The sequence below is a fragment of the Nothobranchius furzeri genome, chromosome 8, assembly GCF_043380555.1.
Source record: "Nothobranchius furzeri strain GRZ-AD chromosome 8, NfurGRZ-RIMD1, whole genome shotgun sequence".
In the NCBI taxonomy this organism is placed as follows: Eukaryota; Metazoa; Chordata; class Actinopteri; order Cyprinodontiformes; family Nothobranchiidae; genus Nothobranchius; species Nothobranchius furzeri.
Window position 1 is genome coordinate 77544460 of NC_091748.1, and position 23255 is coordinate 77567714.

The window sequence follows — 23255 nt, forward strand, 5'->3', positions numbered from 1 at the left end:
GTTGTTTCATTTATTATTATGTGAATATGATCAACATGTGTTTGTTGTTGTTCAGGCAGGCCACAGGCTGCAGCGAGCATTTAACAAATCCTAGTTTGAATCAGTAAAAACCGATTCAAGGAAATTTTTTGAACCATTTGAATATTCGTTTCAATATTTCAGCCCTATTAGCTCTGTTAGCAATTAGTTGGCCGAATTTAACCGTTAAAATCCCAGTCAACTGGTTAAAAAATGTAAAACATGCATCATGAGAGCGTACATACCTTTATCTTTCTCCTCTTTTTTTCTTTTTTTTTTCCTGAATCAGGCACCTGGTGGTTTTAGCCTTTTTATGTTCATCTCTTCTGTTTGGCTCTTGACTCAATAAGTTTCCTTTAGTCAGGACTAAACAATGTGACCTTGATGGGGGGGGTGACCACAAAATCGTTTGGTTTTTCCTTTTTTTATTTGGTCATTTCACACAATTCAGAAAAACCTGAAAGAATGATAGGCCTGTGTTTATGATATTATGAATGAAATGTGCGTTAAATGGAAGAACATCAAGATGTGATTGACTTTAGCCATGTTAATACAGTTGATTCAGCCCCTACCCGCTCATTTCATTTGGGAAAGACCCAGAGGTGAATTCCCCCACCACACCCCTCCCCTTCCTCTTCTTCATTGAGTATGTTCACATGCAGCCAATATCCGGGTTATGATCGGGTTAAGGTCAGTATTCGGGTTTCTGAGTTGATCAGAATAACCCGTTTACAAGCATCAATAGAAAGAGTTACCTCTAACTTGCATAACCCAATTTAAATGTGGACATTGGGGTAGCGTCAGGACGTATGGACTACGTCCAGACGCAATATGCGTCATTCCCGGTTCTTCTTGTTCCGGTATCTGTGAAAACAACAACATGTTTCCCAGTTCGGAAGAGATAGCGACCGCGTTTGTTTGCGCTTTAGTTTCCTCGCCACTCCAAAAGTGTGGTGCTGTGCCGCGACTCGCCATGTTGCTCCCAACTTGTTGTTTACTTCCGGTGTTCTGGCGCATACAAGACGTCTCGCTACTCAAAAGACCAAGATTCCTTGCAAACAGAGCATGCGCAGAACACACACTTTGATGGGGATATCCCGATATGCGTTTACACGACCAAACATTCGGGTTAGAAAAGGGTTACCCCAGGTGTAGTAACCGGGTTATGAGCATATCCAGGTTTTTGGCGGTGTTTACAAAGACCTGTGGAACCGGGTTATTGTGAATATTCGGGTTTTAAAAGGGTCACTGGCTGCATGTAAACGCACTGATAGACGCACGGTGCACGTGATCCCTCTCAGTCAGCAGGAGCACCTGCAGCTGCAGGGGGCGCCAACTTGCTGTTTCCAATCCAGACACTGTGATATGACAGGATAGGAAACCTCGGTGCGGCGCAGATTTCTTTCTTTTTTATTTTTTACTCAGCGCTTGTGCGCCCCTTTTGTGTCATGAAAAAATGCCGCCCCGGGCAACTGCCCTGTCTGCTCGTGCCTAAAACCGCTACTGTACCATACCAAACCATACCACCTTTAATTTTTATAGCACTTTAAAAACACAGCCATACGGCTGACCAAAGTGCTGAACAGTTGCACAATAATAGAGATAAAAACATAAAACAGTACTATAAAATACAGCCAACAATAAAAAGAAAGACAAGCCGATAAAAAAGTACCAATAAAACCTTACAATGGACAATAAAATAAGAGTAGTAAAAGCCAAACTAACAGCTAACTGTTAAAAGCAAGGGTAAAATAGTGTGTCTTTAGTCTAGACTTAAAATCTGCCAAGGAGGATGCCAGTCGAACTGTGACTGGAAGTTCGTTCCACAGTTTAGGACCGGCAACAGAGAAAGCTCTTCGGCCGCATGATTTGTAACACTCTTTCGGGACCTAGAGGAGCAACAGGCTGGAGGACCTGAGTGTGCGACCGGGAGTATAAATTGAAAGGTCAGATAAGTACACGGGGGCAAGACAATGGAGGGATTTGAAAACAAAAAGTAGCATTTTATATTGGACCCTGAAAGTGATGGGCAACCAATGAAGGGATTTGAGAACTGGTGTTATATGCTGGCGCCTGTCAGTACGTGTTAGGAATCTAGCAGCTGCGTTTTGAACGAGTTGAAGTCGGGCAAGGGTTGACTTATTGACACCCAGCAAAACTGCATTTGAGTAGTCGAGCCTAGATGTGATGAAGGCATGAACAACTGATTCCAAATTTTTCTAGATAAAACAGCTCTTAATTTGGACGGATGGCGGAGTTGGAAAAAACAAGATTTTACAGTGGCATTGACTTGGGCGTCCATCCTTAGAGATGAATCCATCTTCACACCCAGGTCTGTCACAACGGTTTTTAGATTTTGAGAAATAGATGAAAGATCTGGGGTTTGGAAAGTACCCACCCTTTTTGGAGTCCCTGGGACGAGTGCTAGATAGTGCTCCATCAGGGGACTCCATTGTTCTGCTGGGGGACTTCAATGCTCACGTGGGCAATAACAGCATGATCTGGAGGGGTGTGATTGAGAGGAACGGCCCGCCTGATCTGAACTCGAGTGGTGTTTCGTTATTGGACTTGTGTGCAAGCCGCAGTTTGGCCATAACGAACACCATAATTGAATATAAGGATGCCCATCGGTACACTTGGTACAAGGGAAGCCTAGGTTGCAGGTCGATGATATACTTTGTAGTCGTATCATCTGACCTGCGGCCTTAAGTTTTGGACACCCGAGAGAAGAGAGGAGCGGAGCTATCAACTGATCACCACCTGGTGGTGAGTTGGATCAGATGGCAGGGGAAGATGCCGCGTAGACCTGGCAGACCCAAACGCATAGTGAGGGTCTGCTGGGAACGCCTGGCAGAAGAACCTGTCAAGACGGTCTTCAACTCCCACCTCCAGCAGAGCTTTGACCGCGTCTCGAGAGCAGTGGGGGACATTGACTCAGAGTGGGCCTTTTTCCACTCTGCGATTGTTGAGGCGGCTGTCGCTAGCTGTGGTCACAAGGTGGCCGGTGCCAGTCGTGGTGGCAACCCCCGTACCCGCTGGTGGACACCAGAGGTTCGGGGAGCCGTCAGGCTGAAGAAGGAGGCCTACAGGACGTGGCTGGTCTGTGGGTCTCCGGAGGCAGCAGACAGGTACCGGATAGCCAAGCGGGGTGCAGCAGTGGCAGTTTCCGAGGCAAAATCTCGGGCATGGGAGGAGTTTGGTGAGGCTATGGAGAAAGACTATCGATCGGCTCCAAAGAGGTTCTGGCAAACTGTCCGGCACCTCAGGACAGGAAGGCAGCAACTCGCTCACACTGTTTACAGTGGGGATGGGGAGCTGCTGACGTCAACTAGGGCTATAGTCGGACGGCGGAAGGAATACTTTGAGGAGCTCCTCAATCCCACCTACGTGCATTCTGAGGAGGAACCAGAGCCGGGAGACCTGGGGATGGACTGTCCAATCTCGGGGGTAGAAGTTGCTGAGGTAGTCAAACAACTACACAGCGGCGTAGCCCCAGGGGCAGATGAGATTCGTCCTGGGTATCTCAACGCTATGGATGTTGTAGGGCTGTCGTGGTTGGCACATCCCTGCAACATTGCATGTGTCATCGGGGGCAGTTCCTGTGGAGTGGCAAACCAGGGTGGTGGTCCCCATCGGGGGGGGGGGGGGGGGGCCTCCAGGAGTATGGGGTGGGTGGCTTTCTTTTAAGGGCCACTCAGTCTTTTTACCAGAGGAGCGTGAGTTTGGTCCGCATAGCCGGTAGTAAGTCGGACCTGTTCCCGGTGAGGGTTTGACTCCGCCAGGGCTGCCCTTTGTCACCGGTTCTGTTCATTACCTTTATGGACAGAATTCCTAGGTGCAGCCGTGATGTGGAGTGTGTCGAGTTTGGTGGCAGGAGAATCTCGTCTCTGCTTTTTGCAGATGATGTAGTCCTCCTACCTTCATCCAGCTCTGACCTTCAGCTCAGTGAAGCGGCTGGGATGAGGATCAGCACCTCCAAATCTGAGACCATGGTTCTCAACTGGAAAAGGGTGGCTTGCCAAACTCCGGGTCAGGGGAGACGTCCTACCTCAAGTGGAGGAGTTTAAGTATCTCGGGGTCTTGTTCACGAGTGAGGGTAGGAGGGATCGGGAGATTGACAGGCGGCTTGGTTCATCTACGTCCCAATCCTCACCTATGGTCATGAGCTTTGGGTAATGACCAAAAGAACGAGATCGCGGAAACAAGCGGCCGAAATGAGTTTCCTCCGTAGGGTGGCCGAGCTCAGCCTTAGAGATAGGGTGAGGAGCTCGGACATTCAGGAGGGACTCGGAGTAGAACCGCTGCTCCTCCGGATCAAAAGTAGTCAGTTGAGGTGGTTTGGGCATCTGGTCAGGATGCCTCCTGGACGCCTCCCTGGGGAGGTGTTTCAGGCATGTCCTGCTGGCAGGAGGTCCCCGGGTCGACCCAGGACACGTTGGAGAGGTTACATCTCCAGTCTGGTCTGGGAACCCCTTGGGGTCCTGCCGGAGGAGCTGGTGGAGGTGGCCGGGGAGAGGACGGTCTGGAGCTCCCTAGTTGGGATGCTGCCCCCGCGACCCGGACCCAGATAAGTAGAGGAAGACGACGACGACGATCTGAAAAAGTTGCATCCATAATTTTCACATTACATACAGGTAAGCCCATTGAGAACACGAAATCCAGAGTGCAATCCAGCTCATGCGTAGGGCCATTAACAAATTGACAATACTGTAAAGAGTCAGTCACGTTTAAAATGTCCAGAACCAAAGGCCTGTCAGTGCAACAGGCATGAATATTAAACACTCCCAATATTAAAACATGATCATATTGTCGTGTGTCCTGTAGCGACATGAATGACCTCATTTGTGACCCAAAGGTCACACTTCCTCAGCTGGGTCAAGCTGTCCTGGCTGCACTTCTATTTACAGATTATCCATCACAGGAGACACAGAGTCTGCTGTAAACCATCTTTAATCTGACTGCCTTTTATCTGTCTGCTGTTCTGTCCGCAAGATGAAGGACACTTCAAGATTTAAAATAATCATTTTTAATAAACTCTTTTCACTGCTTATTACCAGTTTCATAAATAATCATCATGGTTCATTATAAATGTATTTAATTACTGAAATGACTTATTTTTCTTTGGTTAATAATAATTATTATTTATGATAATCAGTAATGTTTAACAGTGTACAGAAGGTCATGTACACTAATACACACCATGCAGGGGACAGACATCAGGGTAAAGGTAACTGCTCTCACACGCCTTTGCTCCATAACCAAAGCTTTCTATCTCTGAGAGGGCGTGTCCTGAGGTTTAAATAAAACCAAACTCCTCAGTTCAAGTTCAGTTCTTGAACCAACCAAAATCTCTCCGTGGCACGAGAGTCCCAGAGGATAAGGGTCGGCCGGCCCTCCACTAAGCTGTTCTGTCACGCCGATAGAATCGCTCCAACAAATGCCACCTGCAACCAGCTGATGCAAACTCCTTCAGAGTTATTGATTTTTTGAGACGCGACCAGTTTCATCAGTCGTTGTGACCCGGAGACATCTCAGGACCGAGTTGGTTGCACCAAGGTTCTTCTACCCACCTCGTGCTTGGGGGGTTCGTCATCCCACCTGACATCTCGGATCCAGAAGAGGGTCTCCTAACTGGGTGAGGTAGACACTTCCGACAGATTGCGTCCGTATGCTGTTCCTCTAAGAAATAACTTAGTTCAGCTGCAAAACAAACTCTTTCACCAAGAACGCGTTTTCCCTCTCTGAAAGAAACCTTCTGAGATTCCATTCACGCATCCAAACACACGCATTTCATTTTAGTCCTCATCCAGACACAGGTTGTCTTAACCCTTTGATGCATAATGGTCACTACAGTGGACAGGTACTCAAAATTGTTAGTTATTTGTTTTTGCTATTAAGCACAGCTGTTGAAGACTATTGCATTTGAGCCCCTCCATTTGGACTTCAGTAAGCCAAGCCAACATATTTCATGCTCAGAATGCACGCTGTCCACTGAGGTGGACATGTAATAAATTATTTGTAAATTATAAAATTTTACAAAAAAATATTTTTTGAAATTTGTTTCATTCACACCTAAAAACGAATGACAAAAATTGTTAAAAAAAATCATGGTTGAAGATTTCATAATTCATGCATCAGAGGGTTAATACCAAGTTTTAATATCAAAGTTGTATAAATTGTCATTTATGATTTGACTTTTAAATTGTCATCTTTAAATTTTTAGTAATAAATTCTTAACTTTTTAAAACTGACTCTTCTTTGAAATGAAACACAGAGTGGTGTATATTTGATTATTGAATAAGCAAAGATTTCTTTAAATCTTCTGATTTAATAAATAAACTTTTGCTATTAATTAAATCTCTTAAATTAAATATTATCTTTGGATTAAATATAGACCAAGCCAGTTGGTGTATGAACTTCTATCGATTATATAAATATCCTGGATATTTATACATGATATAAGCTTCATTTGCTAATTTGTTTGATCTTTCTCAGGATTTAGCCAAGCTGATAGCAAAGAGCGGTAAATTCTAGTATGTAGATTGTCTACGCTACAGTCCCTTTTCTTTTTTTCTCCTTCTGCAGGTCTAGTCAGTGACTCGATGCAACCTGCTGGGTTCCTTACTTGGGAAACTTTTTACTGATTGGCTTAATGAACTGACCTGTATTGGAATGTTTATTATGTGAAGTACCTTGAGAAGAGACTTGTCGTGATTTGGCGCTAGATAAATAAAATTTAATTGAATTGTGCCATAACCTCACCCAAAGGTTCAGAAAAATCATGTAAAAGTTGGAATCGTACTTTGGAGGGCGATAAATCTAAATAACTAGTGCAGGTGAAGAACCCAGCTGAAACATGCACAATTCAAAACAAATATTTAAAATGCCGAGGGACACCTGCTTACAGTTAAAACTAGATTTAAAAACAACCAGCACCCTCACCCCCCATGACCCGCTGACCTAGATACATTAAAATATGAGCAGCTCCCAGGTAGCACCTCGGAGACAGCAATGGGAATCTTCCATAGGGTCCACCATTCAGATGAAGAAGTCTTTCAGGATAAACGTTTTATCCAGCACTGATGCAGAATTCACCAGGCTGAACTTTATAGGTGACAGGCGTGTTGATCCAGTTATCAGAGTCATCGGTGCTGGCCCAAGTACCGTCCCAGTCTTGAGGGCACGTTTGCTCAAAGTTCCTGGATGTTTAACTGCCCCACCCAGTGTATCGAAGACACATTAACGAATCTCTCTGTGGACTTAGGACAGCAAAGTATCCCATAATGCATTGCACATAAGCTCATAACTGTAGTGTTTTATATCGGAAATACAAAATGTAAAGTAGTCTGTTAGTAATTGCGTGTAATCTGTGATATTTGCTGTGTGTCTGACTTCAGATTATTTTATGTGAAACATCCCGTTCTAAACTTCTGACAGCTTATTAATGCCAGTTTTTATACCATGATGTGATCATTTAGGTACAACGCAACAGACATGTATAGTATTTTATCCTAAAAACGGAGTCATTAGGAAAATCCTCCTCAAACACAAAAAACTCGGTTATGAATGTGTTCACGACGTTCAGCAGCCTCGGTAGTAAAGGCACAAAAATGCAGCATTTCTTATAATGTGTGAGCGATAAAGTGAACCGGTTTACCATTCCAGCCGTCTGACCCGGTTAACTCCCACCTGGGTGGATTCCAGGCAGACCCTGACCTTCTCAGCAGTCGGAGACAAGGATGACCTCCGAGCAGGACGTGAACCCGACGGTCCGTGGGATCAGAACCCCGGTAAACCTGCAGGCTCTGGCTGAGCGAATCACAGAGCAGATCTCACAGGTGAGTCACCTGCGCTGCACCTGCAACACGTCACCTTAACTAGAGGTTTAAACGCCATTAGAGATGTTATTTTTTTGTTATTATTGTAGGAATTGACATTCAGAGGGAATTATGGTCGAGTTTGTTTCATCCATGAAATGTGATCAGTCACCCCAACGTCGTGCAGCGTGTGCGTCTTGTGGAAAACATCGATCGGTTCTCTGTCCTCCGTGCAGCAGCCAGGTGCATTTCACCGCGCGCTGCAGATGGAGGAGGCAGGGGCGCCTCCAGAAAATGTTGATGGGGTGGCCAGACGGTGGGAGAGTTTAGCCTGCGGCGATGTTGTATTGCATTGCTCCTTTGTTTGTTTTTATTTAAAAAATAAACAGTTCGTATCCAAAACAATTAACTTAAATTTTACAAACACAAACATTTCAAAATGTATTTTTTAGTTTAATTCACCTGTGTTCACAAAAAACTATGGAGATAAAACCTTTTTTAACCTGTGATCAGCAGAAACGTGTAGTTTTTTAAATTATGATTATTTTTTACTCATTAATTGGATTATTTTGATGTCCTGAAAAAACAAGATCACTTTATGGTTTGAGTGAATGTGATACGTTAACACTGGCTTTTCTTGAGGAGGAGCAGCAATTTCCTAGGGGTGGCCATGGCCACCCCTGACCACCCTGAAGTGGACTTTCCTGCTGGTTTCAGGCTTTGGAGACAACAAATAAAAGAATATTGAAATCAATTTGGGGTTTGATTGATTGATTTGAGTGTTTTACGCAGGATAGATTGATTATAAACAACATTAATCTTTCATAATGTTGGGCTCATAACTTTTAATGTATTCTGTGGCTCAGACGTCCATCCCCACCACCTCATCCTCACTAAGGTCAGGTGTCTGACTCCATCTGTCAATATTTGTTTAAATTTCATTCAGCCGGTTGTTTTGGGATTCATCAACACACCTGTGGTATAATTCTGGCTGATATTTAACCTCTCTGTGACAAAGTTCATTTAAACCGGTCGGTCGGTTTCCTTGTACCAAGTCACCAAGTCCACAAATGCTCTATCAGGTCGAGACCCGAATGATGGGAAGAATGCTCCAGAAGCTCAACGCCAGGCTGCTTTAGACCATAAAGAACCAGTGGGGGTGTGTGTTTTTGGTCAGCCGTGTCCTCCTCCTCCTTTTGGTGGCCCAGAAGGTTCAATGAGATACAAACGTTGCAGCAAAACAGAAGTCCTTATAGAAAGCACGTTCAGCTAATTCTGTCATGATCCTGCCATGCCCTGACCTCCATGCGCCACCATTCACCTCATCAGCCTTCATGCTTCACACCTGGTCCCCTCATCTAGGCCCAGCCAACCCTGTTTCCACAGCGATCCCAGCCTGCATCTCATCAGCTTCATCCACTGCACCTGCTCCTGACTCCTCAGCTCATCACACACCTGCTTCCCCTGCCACTTAAGAACCAGCCATCCAACCATTCGGTGCCAGATTATTGAACGCTCACGCCAGTAAATTCTCCAGCACTCCAACCTCCGCCTGTATCATAGCCTCCTGACCTCGTTTCCACGCCTGAACCTTGCCAAGGTCCCTGCCTGCCTCCACAACCCTCGCTTGTCTTCGAGCACGCCTCCAGCCTGCTCCCTGTACCTGAGTATTACCCCATTAACACCTCCACATCTTAGCTCCTGGCTAATAAAGACTTTTAAAGTGCTTACTGTGTTTGATGTCATCACGGGTCCTCCAAGTTCTGATCGTGAAAAAGTCCCTAATGAAATCAAAAACACAAATAAATGAGTGACAACAGCATTCAGGGACAGGCCGCAGGACTCACAACACCGTTATAAATCCTCACATTTACCAACGTTTCTGGCGTAAATCAGGGGTGAGGAACCCTGGTCCATCGAGGGCCGCTATCCAGCATATTTTAATTTCAACCCTGCGTCATCACACCTGATTTCAATCAGCAGGTGATTAACAAGCTTCTGCAGCGCTTGATGAGCTGCAGAACAGGTGAACCAACCACTGAATCAGAAGTGTTGGAGCAAAGACATGCAGGACACCAACCCTCGAGGACCAGGGTTCCCCACTCCCGGCGTAAATGAAGAATTAGCCTAACTTCTGTTTTCAAATCAAATCAAATCAAATCAACTTTATTTATAGAGCGCTTTCACATGGCCAGAATGGACAAACAAAGCACTGTACATCAATAAAATGCCACACAATAGGACAGAGATATGACCATTAAAATACATTAAAAAATCCATTAAAATACACTAAGAAATCCCTGTAAAATACATTAATAAATCCTATAAAAATACAATAAGAAATCCATTTTAAAATACAGTACAAAAACCTGAGTGCCAGTTCACATTCCATATCCGGCCTACTTCCCCCAACTTCAACGTCCAAAAGCCAGCGAGAACAGATGTGTTTTCAGTCTTCCTTTAAAGGTTTCTAATGACTTGGCCTGTTTTACATCAGCTGGCAGCTCATTCCAGAGACCTGGTCCAAGTACTGAAAAAGCTCGACTACCACGAGACTTCAGGCTGTACCTAGGCACAGTTAGTAATCTCTGGTCAGCTGACCTAAGGGAACGCACCGGGACATGCTGGTGGATGACATCAGAAAGATATTTAGGAGCCCCTGTGTTTAACGCCTTGAACACAAACAGGAGGACCTTAAACCTGATGCGATAAAAAACAGGGAGCCAATGCAAGGCACGTAGGACTAGTGTTATATGTTCAGACCTCCTGGTAGATGTTAACAACCGGGCTGCAGAGTTCTGAACCGCCTGGAGGCGTGCTACTGGAGCTTGTCTAAGCCCCGCATATAGCGAATTACAGTAATCCAGCCTGCAGGTAATAAAGGCATGGATTACAGTTTCCAAATGATTATGGCACAGAAATGGCTTAATTTTCGCAATGCGGCGTAGATGAAAAAAGCAAGATCTCACAACACTGTTCACCTGAGCATCAAATCTGAGATCTGCGTCCAGTTTTACCCCTAAGTTAGAGACCACCGCCTTCTGATGCGGTGCCAGAGTGGCAAAATCAAGCCCTTGGGCACCTCCTGGGGTCTTTGGTGGCGTGAACAGAATAACTTCCAGTTTTAGCTGATCTAGCTGTGTGCCACCGTATCCTCTGTCCCAAAACACCAGTCCCACATCATGATCCTATCACCACCATGCTTGACATTTTCTTCAGGCTCAGCTCGACTTCTCCAAACTTGCTTCTTGCACTCGTGATCAGAAAACTCAGCGTTTGTCTCATCTGACCATCAAACTTGTCTCCAGAAGACATTTGTCTCGTCCGAGTGGACAGCAGCAGCCTTCTTCTTTGGTCCACTTGAACCTCGGTGGCTCCTGAGTTGATCTTGAACATCCTCAACGTTTTGCTCTCATCTGGAGATACAGATAAGAGTCATTAAAGCCAGGAACCGCTGAAAAACCTGTCAGACCTTCTGTTTTCAATTCAATTCCATTCAAGTTTATTTATAATGCACCAAACACAACAAGAGTCGTCTCAAGGCTCTTCACATAATAAACATTCCAATTCAGGTCAGTTCATTAAGCCAATCAGAAAAAGGTTTCCTGTATAAGGAACCCAGCAAATTGCATCGAGTCACTGACTAGTGTCAGTGACTCTACAGCAATCCTCATATTAAGCAAGCATGCAACGAAAGTGGAGAGGAAAACTCCATTTTAACAGGAAGAAACCTCCAGAGGATCCTGGCTCAGTTGGGGTAGTCGATTTTAGTTGTTTCCCTGCTCCAAAATGCTTGTTTCATCAGTTCAGAAGTTCAGCAGGCTCTGCAGAAGCCTTTTAGTCACGTGCTGATTCAGCCAGGTGTGTTGAAGTATAGGGTAACGACTAAAATATGCTAGGTACCGGCCCTCAGGCAAGGCAGTTGAACACCGTTCTAGAGCCTTCAGCTTCAGCCCGATTTTAGTGAATAAGTAAATATTTAACTTTCCTTTAGACACATTCATGGTGTCAGCTGCAGGCTCGCTGGTCGAAGATGAGTTTTGCAGCCACAACTCCACTAAAATGACTAAAATGAAATAAAACTGGGTAATTTTTGTGCCTTTTAAAGTGACAGGAAACAGAAATTGTTTTTTTCGCAGGGCGAACAGAAACCTTTTGAGAGGGTTTATGATGTCAGCTCAGGTGATCCCCACCGGGTCGGGATGCCTCCCCTCACTTTCATTCGCCAGGTTGGTGAACGTTACTCGATTCTGCATCTCTGACATAGATCCGAACACGTCTGAGTGTCACCTCTGGTTTGTTTCTCAGGTCTTAGCTGCGTGTTTGTACCCAGACCTCCTGAAGGATGACAGCTTGCCTGTGGACGTACGACAGAGGGCTCGGACGCTTCTGGATGTCTGTGAAGGAGGCAGCGTAGGTATGAGATAAGGAATTTTACCTGAAAAAGGTGACTTTGAGCCTTTTTTTGCTCAGTTTGTTCTGCCGCGACAGGCTCGTACTCGCTCACCTACTCCGGGATTCCACTCATCCAGAAAACGATTGCCGAGTTCATCACCAGGAGAGACGGTGGCGTGGAGTCAAAACCGGAGAACATCATCTTCTCCAGCGGCTTAGAGAGGGCGCTGTCGGTAGGAAAACCAGGAGTGGGAACCTCAGGAGGACTCCAGATCAGTTTCAGACTGTGAAATGTAACCTTTCGTTTGTGTGTGTGTGAAGCTGGTGTTGCACCTGCTGTCTGGTGGGGAGGGGCAGACTCGGACAGGTGTGCTGACCCCCGTGCCCTGCCCACACACGCTACCCATGCAGCTGGATGAGGCCCACTTAGAACAGGTGTCCTACCAGCTGCTGGAGGAGCAAGGCTGGGCGCTGGACCTGGCCGAGCTGCACCGAGCCCTGAGGACCACCAGGGGGCGCTGTGAGACCAGAGCTATTTACATCAGCAACCCAGGAAACCCCACGGGTACATAACAGCAGCACCACCTCCACGAAGGGAAGTCAGAGGATGAAACACAGAATCTCTACAGATTCATGGACGTTTCACTAAAACTTCACAACGTAGCTGAGAGTCTGTCATAGTTTCGGCTCTTCTGCACGTCTAGAACTGTATTACTTAGGATTGTGAAGTCCATTTATTGTTTGATCACAACAAAGCATCAGCTCTAATAAAGTTTTAATCTAATGAAAAGGTTTCTTCCAGAAGCCGTTTAGTGAATCCTCACCGCCTCTCAGTCGGGTCTTGTTTAGAAACTCTGGTTTAGACGTTGATCAGGTTAGTCATCACAGATTTCTCATCTTTGATGAAACACTTCAGGTTTCTCTAAAACCATCTCCAGCAGGGTTACATGTGGTTGTTTTTGTGCCTCTGCATTGTGTCTTTTGCGATAACTGAGATGTTTTGGTTAAGTTTAAATGTCCAGCTGCTCTCCTCCGGCCGACGCGGTTATAATTATCCACCGAGGACGAAAACTGGTTCTGTTTTCTCTGCCAGGCCATGTTCAGGACAGGAAAACCATAGAAGAAGTGATTCGATTTGCTGCATCCGAGAGCCTCGTTCTGCTGGTTGAAGAGGTGACGACGCCCTCTCGTCTCCCTTCAGCTTCTCAGTCAAACAAACTCAGCGTCTCTGTGCCGTTTTTCACCTTTAGGTGTTCCAGGACAGTGTTTTGGGTCAGGAGAAAAGGTTTGTCTCCTACAGGAAGGTTTTGCTTGAGATGGGTGAGCCGTACTCCAAGAGGGTGGAGCTGGTGTCGTTGCACTCCCTGTGCACAGCCGGGATGGGCGAGTAAGTTCTGCTGCTACAGCTCAGGGGTACTTAAGCTTGTTACAAACCCAAGTGTGGCTTTCTAGGAGTTTGAGGGCTTGCAACATAAAAGGGAGACGAGGCAGTGCCTTTACAAACAAAAATTATGTTTTATTCCTCAGTTAAACAAAACTCAGTAACTAGCAACACAAACTCAGGATAGTTTCAGGGCAAAATCCAGAAAACCTAAACCTAACAAAGGACCAATAAGGGAAAACAAACAAATTAGCAATTTAATAATAATAATAACAACAACAACAACAACAACAACAATAATGACCGAAAGAACGAGATCACGGATACAAGCGGCCAAAATGAGTTTCCTCCGTAGGGTGGCCGGGCTCAGCCTTAGAGATAGGGTGAGGAGCTCGGACATTCGGGAGGGACTCGGAGTAGAACCGCTGCTCCTCCTGATCGAAAGGAGTCAGTTGAGGTGGTTTGGGCATCTGATCAGGAAGCCTCCTGGACGCCTCCCTGGGGAGGTGTTTCGGGCATGTCCTGCCGGCAGGAGGCCCCCGGGTTGACCCAGGACACTTTGGAGAGGTTACATCTCCAATCTGGTCCGGGAATGCCTTGGGGTCCTGCCGGAGGAGCTGGTGGAGGTGGCTGGGCAGAGGACGGTCTGGTGCTCCCTAGTTGGGATGCTGCCCCCGCGACCCGGACCCGGATAAGAGGAGGAAGACGACGACGACGACCACAGCTTGCCATCTTTTTCCAAATCATTCCACGATTAACATCCAAACACGAGCACACAGAGAACACAACTAATGTTCAGAGAATTCAAATGGCCGAATATCTATTAGCAAGAGGCCGAGGCTGAGGCCTTACTCAGAGCTAGCCTGCTAGCTCCAGCTGACGCTCATGCTACCTGTCATCCATCCATCCATTTTCGGCCACATGTCCGGGGTTGGGTTGCGGGAGCAATAGCCTAAGCAGGGAGATTACCGTTTCCCCAGCCACTTGTCATTACCTTCCTGTCAATCAAATTTAATTATCCATAATTTCAAGCATTTAATTACACCTAAATGGAAGAAATCCCCCCCAAGTTATCATGACTGAAAACTTGATCTATTAAACCTATACAATTCTTTCTTACCAGACTGAGAACGTGTTTATTCCTTCTGAGAAGTTTACATTTTTAATGTGGCAAGGTGAAGAAACGAGGGCCCGGGCGGGATTTGATCCCCAGACTCCCAGGTGAGAGTCACACGCTCAGCCAGAGGGACATCCCCTTGGCCGAGTAGCCAGGGCGCATGATCAATCAGGACACTGTGCAATCTACTGTCATCTCCCGCCTAGATTACTGCAATGCCCTTCTAAGTGTTCTTCCTGTACTGCGAGACCTCTTCAAATGGTCCAGAACGCAGCGGCATGTCTGGTCTTCAATCAGCCAAAAAGAGCACACGTCACCCCTCTGTTCATTGAGCTCCACTGGCTACCGCTAGCAGCACACATCAAATTCAAATAGCTAACACTAGCATACAAAGTCCGAGATGGTACGGCTCCCATCTACCTGAATCCTCTTGCAAAGGCTTACGTCTCGGCCCGGCCGCTCCCGTCATCACAGGATCGTCGGCTAGCAGTGCCTACACCACGCTCAGGACAATCCAGACTCTTCTCATGCATCGTTCCACAAATGTGGAATGACCTACCAAGCACTACCAGAACAGCGGCTTCCTTTTCAATTTTCAAGAAACTCCTGAAGACCCTGCTCTTCAGAGAGCATCTTCTAAACTAGCACCCTCCCTGCACCTGTCCCCCCTCTCTACTGTCCACTCCTTGTTCCCTCCTCTCCATGATTGATGTCAAGTTGTTGGTATTGTTGTTGTTAGCCTCAAGGGCAGCATGCCGATTATCACTTGTAAGTCGCGTTGGACAAAAGCGTCTGCTAAATACATAAACATAAACATAAACATAAACAACAGACTTCCTTTCATCCGTGGCAGTGAGTAAAAAGGTACATGTGTAAAACAACGTTTATGAACGGTGAAAGTTTTGATAACGTTAGTTACAAATCAGCACATGTCCTTACAGGCTCCCGTAGAAGGAAACATGGCATCGCCCTGAGACTTAGACCCGCTTCCATGTATTTTAGACCCGATTTTTAGGGTTAAATGTTAAGAAGCCACCAATATCGTTCAACAACAGGGCATCATTTCATTAATTTTCAACAACGTTTTGATGGATATTTCCAGAGATTACCGATTCTTATCACTGCAGACTCAAAAATTAACAAAGAGAAATGACCAAAAAGACTCAAACAAATACAAATCTGCGAGGATAAAAATGTTTCATTCCTGTTGGGATGTTCCAGGTGCGGTCTGAGAGGGGGCTACATGGAGGTGATCAACATGGATCCAGCTGTTAGGGAGTTTATAAACATTTTACCGTGTTCTGGCAGCCCTCCGATTCTACCCCAGCTGGCTTTGGGTGTGATGGCCAGTCCTCCGTCACCCGGAGACTCTTCATATGAGACCTTTATGCAGGTATAACACCAATAAACACACGCTCATACTACTACTACTACTACTAATAAAAATATTAGGGGTGGGAATTTATGATTAAATACGATTATGATTAATTATGAAAAATACATGTTAATAAGAATTCACACATTTGATCACAGCTTGCATTTTCAAGTGTTTGATTTCCTGGTAGACCGATTACACTGACGCCCACATGAGAGTCTTGGGGTGTTTTTTAATGCCAAGGAAGCTTACCTTGATGTCTTGTTCTGGCCCCGGTTGCCTAGGAGATACGTCATCAGGAACCACCAAGGCGTGTTCCAATGTTCATGCTGTACCATGGTGCCTGTTCTCCATTTGTTAGCCATTTAGCTAGCTGAGCAAGGATACACGGGAAGTGCCTTGTGGCCTGGCGTTGGTCAAAAATTTCCCAGTTTACAGTGCGGTATTTTCAAAAGGATGGCAAATCAGGATCCGGAAGCTACTTCGGGGACAGCTTTGGTGGCTAGCATGTAGTAACTCGTTTACTTGTTTAATTTAACCAATATATACACAATTTAAAAAGTAAAAGGCTTGTTATATATTTATATTGAATCTTATACGTATAATTAAAAGGAACGCTGTTGTCTCGGAAGCTGTAAGCGTTGCCATGGTGATGTTCTCGGGGCTCTCAGCCCCTACGCTGCGGATCTCAGACGGCTTGGTCTGGGCTGTTAGCTTTGTAAGTAACGTTGCTCACGTGATCATCTGTGAAACCGGGAACAGGTTCACAGCGCGGAGGTGCAGCTTGTTATCACTGCATTCAAACTAGTATAACTGTCATTGGCGCCAGAGTTATTTTGAAACTGGTAGGATTCAGCAACTCAACTGTTAAGCTAACATTTTAGCTAAAAAGGCCTTTAGTTTAGCACCAATGTTCGAAGTACAAAACAACAAAATCAAAAGCAGAAGGGGACGTAAGCAATTTAGAACTTCCTTGGATTACCTTTTTAAAACATTCCGGTTCGGTTCTGTGCGCCATCTGCATCCAAAAATGTCACTGCAACACAGAAGAAACACAGAACCTCGGTGAGTACAGCTCACTCTTTGTGTGTGTGTGTGTGTGTGTGTGTGTGTGTGTCTGTTTGTCCAAGTCCAGCGCACTTGTCCCGGCACTGTCTCAGACGGTCCTTCAGTTAGACGGCAGCTTTTATTGTCTTTTTTCCTGAGACAGCTTTCATGTGCTGCCATGGCTCAGGGGCTGGCCACTCATTTTGGATTTGAGGATTTGTAGCATGGACGTAATTTTCACTTTAGAAGGGGGGGGGGGGGGGGGGGGGGGGCGTTCTTTACAGTATGCTCTAATGGGAAACAGGCTTCAACACAAACGGTTGTTTTCCGCTTGGTCCTAGAGCTCATTCAGTGTCAATTTAATATAGCGTAATATTGTTTTTGGATGGTAAAAAGTGCAGGGGTCAAAACTTGACTTTGGAAAAAGGGGGGGGGGGGGGGGGACATGTCCCCCCTTGCCGCCCCCCCCCCAAAAAAAAAATTACGTCCATGATTTGTAGAATAGGGTGACCATACATCCTCTTTTCCCCAGACATGTCCACTTTTCTCTCCCTGTCCAGGATCTCTGAGGGGGTTTCCCACATTGATCAAATTGTCCGGTTTTTCTTCCAGGAGCAGGGATCGAATTATGGTGGGCTGCAAATCTTACACTTTCAAGGAGAGCCATTTTCTACCTATATTACAATATTTATGAGCTCAGTGTACCAGGGATGCTTTTGAGCGGAGCGGCAGAGCGTTGGTGCGCTCACTCCGTCTGGCGCACGGTACATTCACAAATTGGCACAACGAATAATTATTATTAATACACGATTGTTCATGTCCATTTATATCCTCTGGTACTCTGTCTTTTAATCATTCCTGACGCGCTCTGCTGATGATTTCACCTCACTGACGCAGCATTGAAACGCACACTCCGCTTTGTGGTCAGAAAATCACTTTGGTCTTCTTAGTTCAAAAGCAACTCATGAAGTGAAAAAGTAAGAAGCCAGGCGGCAGTTTTTCTGGAGAATTTAGAGGAGATGCAGGACGATGAGAGACAGACAGGACAGGAAAATATCCATCCATCCATTCTCTTCCGCTTATCCAGATTCGAGTTGTGGGTGCAGCAGTCTAAGTCGAGAGGCCCTGACTTCCCTCTCACCAGCCACTTGGGCCAGCTCTTCTGGGGGGATCCCAGGGCTTTCCTTTGGTCATGCAAGAGACATAGTCTCCAACGTGTCTTGGGTCTCCCTCTAGGTCTCCTCCCAGTTGGACGTGCATGGCTTGATTATTAAGAGCTTTATATGTGAGAAGAAGGATCTTAAAATCTATTCTGAATTTAACAGGTAGCCAATGTAGGGAAGCTAAGACAGGAGGGATATGATCTCTCTTTTTAATTCTCATCAGGACTCTCGCTGCAGCATTTTGGACAAGCTGAAGACTTTAAACTACATTCTGTGGACTTCCTCAAAGTAATGGATTACAGTAATCCAGTCTTGATGTAATAAATGCATGAACTAGTTTTTCAGCATCACTCCTGGAAAGGATGCTTCTAATCTTAGCAATATTCCGAAGGTGGAAGAAGGAAATCCTACAAACCTGTTTAACGTGGGATTTGAATGACATGTCCTGGTCAAAGATAACACCAAGGTTCCTTACTTTGTTCTCAGAGATTAATCTAATGCTATTAAGGCCCCCCATCCCCTCTTATCCTCATGTAACCCTTCTCTATCTAAATGAAGGTGAGTGCCTTGATGCCTGCTCTTGTGGTCTGCCTGTATCTGCTTTTTGTTCTACATGTCTGAGTGTTTAACCTTGGTCAGGCTGTGGTGCTGAGACAAATAGAGGATGCTGAGGCAATGACAAAACGTTGATTCCAATTCTGATTTTGATTAAATTTTTCTGGCTCTTCACTAACACAGAGTAAATAGAGCTTGTTTTTACCTTTTTGCTGATATGTTTCTGCTCTGACTGTAACCACCGTCAGAGCACCGTTGATGTTGGTGGAGTCATTTCCGTCTTTGCGTTTATCTGATATCGCCCTCTACTGCCTGCCAACAAAACCATATATTACAGTTAGAAAAAGACTAGTACACCCAAAAGACAAGAGACATTGCAGAGCAGAAATGTGGAGCCATATTCAATATCCCATGCAATCTCTCCAATAAAACTTACATAGGAGAAACCGGACGCCATCTTAACACACGAAAAGTAGAACGTAAAAAGGAGTGTGAGACGGAAACGAGTCAATGACAAACAACAGCAGCAACACAAGAGGCAGAAAGTAGTGTAAAGAAATCAGCCGTAACACACCACTGTCGTTGTCGTCGTCTTCCTCCGCTTTTCCGGGTCCGGGTCGCGGGAGCAGCATCCCAACTAGGGAGCACCAGACCGTCCTCTCCCCGGCCACCTCCACCAGCTCCTCCGGCAGGACCCCAAGGCGTTCCCGGACCAGATTGGAGACGTAACCTCTCCAACGTGTCCTGGGTCGACCCGGGGGCCTCCTGCCGGCAGGACATGCCCGAAACACCTCCCCAGGGAGGTGTCCAGGAGGCATCCTGACCAGATGCCCAAACCACCTCAACTGACTCCTTTCGATCCGGAGGAGCAGCGGTTCTACTCCGAGTCCCTCTCGAATGTCCGAGCTCCTCACCCTATCTCTAAGGCTGAGCCCGGCCACCCTACGGAGGAAACTCATTTCGGTTGCTTGTATCCGAGAACTCGTTCTTTCGGTCATTACCCAAAGCTCATGACCATAGGTGAGGATTGGGACGTAGATCCACCGGTAACAGACCACTGTACAAGGGAAACTTATAGAATGGACTGAGACACAACAAGGATCATAAACACCAAACAACAGAAATACAGAAGATTCGGGAGAAGTGGGTCGAGGACCATCATCAGGGACCAAGAAGTATACACGCTGGACCATTAATGGGACTTGGTGATCAATAGGTAAGGCACGGGCAGCAGAGGACGATATTATCCTGTGCTGCCCGCGGATAAACGGAGATAGAAGTGGCTCCACTAACATCGGCATCGCTCGGATGAAGACTAAAGTGCGAACCAAAACATTTCGGCAAAGGTAAAAACAAGCTTTATTTTCTCCGTGTAGTGAAGAACCTGAAAGATAGAATCAGATAAGGAACAGAGAACAAACGTAGCAAAGATGTTCAGTGGTGGCTTTAGCCTTGAATTGGTGAAGGGTAATCTGAGTTCAGCTGGTAACGAATTCCAAAGGGAGGAGCGGAGCTGCTGAAAGCTCGACTTCCCGTGGTGAAGAGATGAGTGGGGGACTGTGCTGGCTGATGGTAGCTGAAGATCTGAGCAAGCAGAAGGATGTAGACACGTGTAGGCGGCACGGGAGAAATGAGGGGGCAAGGTTGTCAATGGCCTTATATGTGAGAAGTAAATTCCATTGTTGGTTCTTTTTTAAAACACAGAAAAGGTTTCTCTTTACCTTGCTGACTGTTTTGTTTGCCGACCGCAAAACATCCTCAAATGAAATACAAAAGATGGATAAAGGAAGCCATAGAGAAAAGGAGACGTGGATGCAGGACCATGAACAGAGACGATGGGGTCTACACGTTGGATCGTGCATGGGACTGTCATCGGAGAGGGGAGAGCGGGCAGCAGAGGGCGACAACGTCCTGCTGCCCGCGGATAAACGGAGTAGGAAGTGACGCCACCATCCGCGTCAGCTCTGAGGAAGTTTGCAGCCACAAAGGAAACATCAGCAAGGTAAAGAAAAAACCTCATAAGTGTTTAAAAATAACCAACAATGGAATTAGAAACTAGACACAGCAAGAACATACCAAAGATGTGAGGAGTTAAATTTTGTAGTCAACCCAGAAATGTATCAGTAGCCAATGAAGCTGCTGGATAATGGGGGTGATGTGGTCAGAGGAGACTGTTTTCATGATTATACGAGAAACAGAGTTTTGGACATCCAATATCTCACTGTCAGGTCATTTAAAGAGCAAGTCACCCCCTACCAGAGTCTTACTCCACTCCCACTTCCTGTCTGAAAAATGCAACAAATGCTGTTGTCTGGTAGACCGAGAGGGCGGAGCCACGAACAAATACACACACAGGCTCACCACAGCATTGTGACATCATAATGTACCCGCTAAAGTCATAGTGTATCTCTTAGCCAATAGCGATTGCAGATTTAAATTCAAATGTGCAGTAGTGCAGAGGTTTTACCTGAAGAGGGCGCAACACTGACAATTTTTGGTAGAATATTACAATTTTAACTAGCTACTGACTACACGTGTCTACAGCACGATTATACACTCATGTATATAGTTTATTAACAAAAAATAGTTGAATTGGAGTGATTTGCTCTTTAAGTTGTTTTCTGGCATTTTTAAATATGATTTTCTTTACAGAGCTAACATTTTTTTTCATGTCAACAAATTGAGATAATTTTCTAGAGTAAAATATGGTTTTGGTTTAAAAACAAAGGAACAACACAGGAATAGCACTGTTCTTCTTTTCCCTTTTGGCTTCTGCCCTTGTTTTCTTTGCAGCTGCATCAGGAGGAAATGAAGACATAAAAACATAAAAAGCGAGAAATTAATGTTCTTTTTTGTTCAGCGTTGGAAAAAAACACAAAACAAACAAATAAATGAAAGAATATTAATGTTCTCTTGTCCCGTACTGTTTTTTTCCTCGTAAAGGAGGTTCTTCACGTAGAGAGAACTCTTTCCCACAATGCTCGGCGGGCGTGTGAGTTCCTGAACGGTTTACCCAGAATGAGCTGCGTGCCAGCAGAGGCAGGAATCTTTCTCTATCCACGTCTGGATTTACCACTTGGAATAACGGAGCAGGCTCAGGTCATTATCAGCTTTATTTGAATAGATTTAATTGATTTACAGACTTAAAAATGTCATGCTGCGCTCCTGGTGATGAATGAATGATGTGTTGGATCCCAGATGTTGGGAGTGGAGCCAGATGTTCTGTTCTGTCAGAGGTTTCTGGAGGAAGAAGGTGTCTGTGTGGGTCCAGGCTGTGAGAATGGACAGGATGACGACAACTTCCACATCAGGTCAGCGAAACCAACAGCTCTGTGATTATTGTGTTTGGTGCTTTTAGAGACACACACGAATAAAAAAGTAATGTGATGAAAGATTATTCTAGTGTTTTCTGTTGGAGCCCAAAATCTTTGTGTCGTTTTTTTTTTTTTGCTGACAGGATTTGTGTTTTGGCGCCCCCTGCAGCCCTGGAGGAAGTCCTGACTCGGCTGCGTTCTTTCCACCTTCGCCTCCTGAGCAGCTGCTGCTGATGGAGAGGACATGACTAAATCTCCGACAACAATCAAACCTCCTAAACAAGTTTATTATAAAGAAAACTTCTGATTTCATTCTTACTCAGCAAGATAAAAAATGACTGGATAAAATGCATTACTAGGAAGTTATTCACGTGGAAACCCGTTAAATAGAGGGAAACACGGTTTCTTTACTGCATTTAATCTACTGATCACGCAGCCTCCCCTGATCCTTCTGGTCAAGTCTCCTGACGGGTTTTCTGGGCACTGGGAAGGATTTGATATCCTCTATAGAGATACCTTGGGATCCAGCAGGAGGAGATGGAGGCGGACACCCGGGTATAACTCCTGGATTTGTTACCTTCATGCCTGGGAAAGGGATGGAGATAGGTAGATGGATTTATGATAACCTACGATAGCAGATCTCTTTGTAATCATTTCTATATTTTTCTTTTGATTGTTCCTGATTAGTTTAAAGAATCATTAAACCTAAATTATTGTCAGCTGTTTAAATGTCAAAGTTCTGCTTTTTGTCACTGAGGTAAATCCTCTGGCTGCATGGTGGTTTGCTGCATTGCTGCAAGGATGTTGCAGGTTCAAATTCCTGCCGCAGCCTTTCTGCGTGGAGTTGGTGTGTTCTCTTCATGCGTGTGCGGGCTTTCTCCAGTTTCCTCCCACAGACCATAAACATGCGTTAACTGGAGACCCAAAGTAGGTGTGGGCAGGTTGTTTGTCCCTGTGATGCACTGGAGACCATGCCCAGTATGTCCCCCGCCTCTCAGCCGAGGGCTGCTGGAGGTGGACACCAGCTCCCGGAGTCCCTAAGAGACGTAATAACTGCAGACGATTAAACCTCC

General features: G+C 45.6%; 1 protein-coding gene across 4 annotated transcripts; it reads left to right on the forward strand.

Moving 5' to 3' along the window:
• Nucleotides 1-1496: 1496 nt before the first annotated feature.
• LOC107394706 (alanine aminotransferase 2) lies at nt 1497-22905 on the forward strand. Of its 4 annotated transcripts, none has more exons than XM_015973772.3 (12): nt 1497-1964; nt 7684-7856; nt 11975-12064; nt 12144-12252; nt 12327-12463; nt 12552-12795; nt 13324-13403; nt 13481-13617; nt 15950-16121; nt 21812-21967; nt 22067-22179; nt 22326-22905. In XM_015973772.3, exons 2-12 carry the CDS (start codon nt 7758-7760, stop codon nt 22414-22416), a joined length of 1428 nt encoding a protein of 475 aa, XP_015829258.1. In that variant the 5' UTR covers nt 1497-1964; nt 7684-7757; the 3' UTR covers nt 22417-22905. The 4 variants fall into 4 exon arrangements, with proteins under 4 accessions (XP_015829258.1, XP_054607967.1, XP_054607966.1 ...); XM_054751992.2 differs by having other exon boundaries at nt 7723-7856; XM_054751991.2 differs by lacking the exon at nt 1497-1964 and adding an exon at nt 3780-5653 and having other exon boundaries at nt 7723-7856.
• Nucleotides 22906-23255: the final 350 nt, after the last annotated feature.

Bases quoted from the DNA above. Each gene is read 5' to 3' on its own strand.
- LOC107394706 (XM_015973772.3), top strand. From the start codon at position 7,758: ATGACCTCCGAGCAGGACGTGAACCCGACGGTCCGTGGGATCAGAACC. The intron at 13,618-15,949 runs GTAAGTTCTGCT...GGGATGTTCCAG, and splicing joins TGCACAGCCGGGATGGGCGA to GTGCGGTCTGAGAGGGGGCT. The intron at 22,180-22,325 runs GTCAGCGAAACC...TTTTGCTGACAG, and splicing joins GACGACAACTTCCACATCAG to GATTTGTGTTTTGGCGCCCC.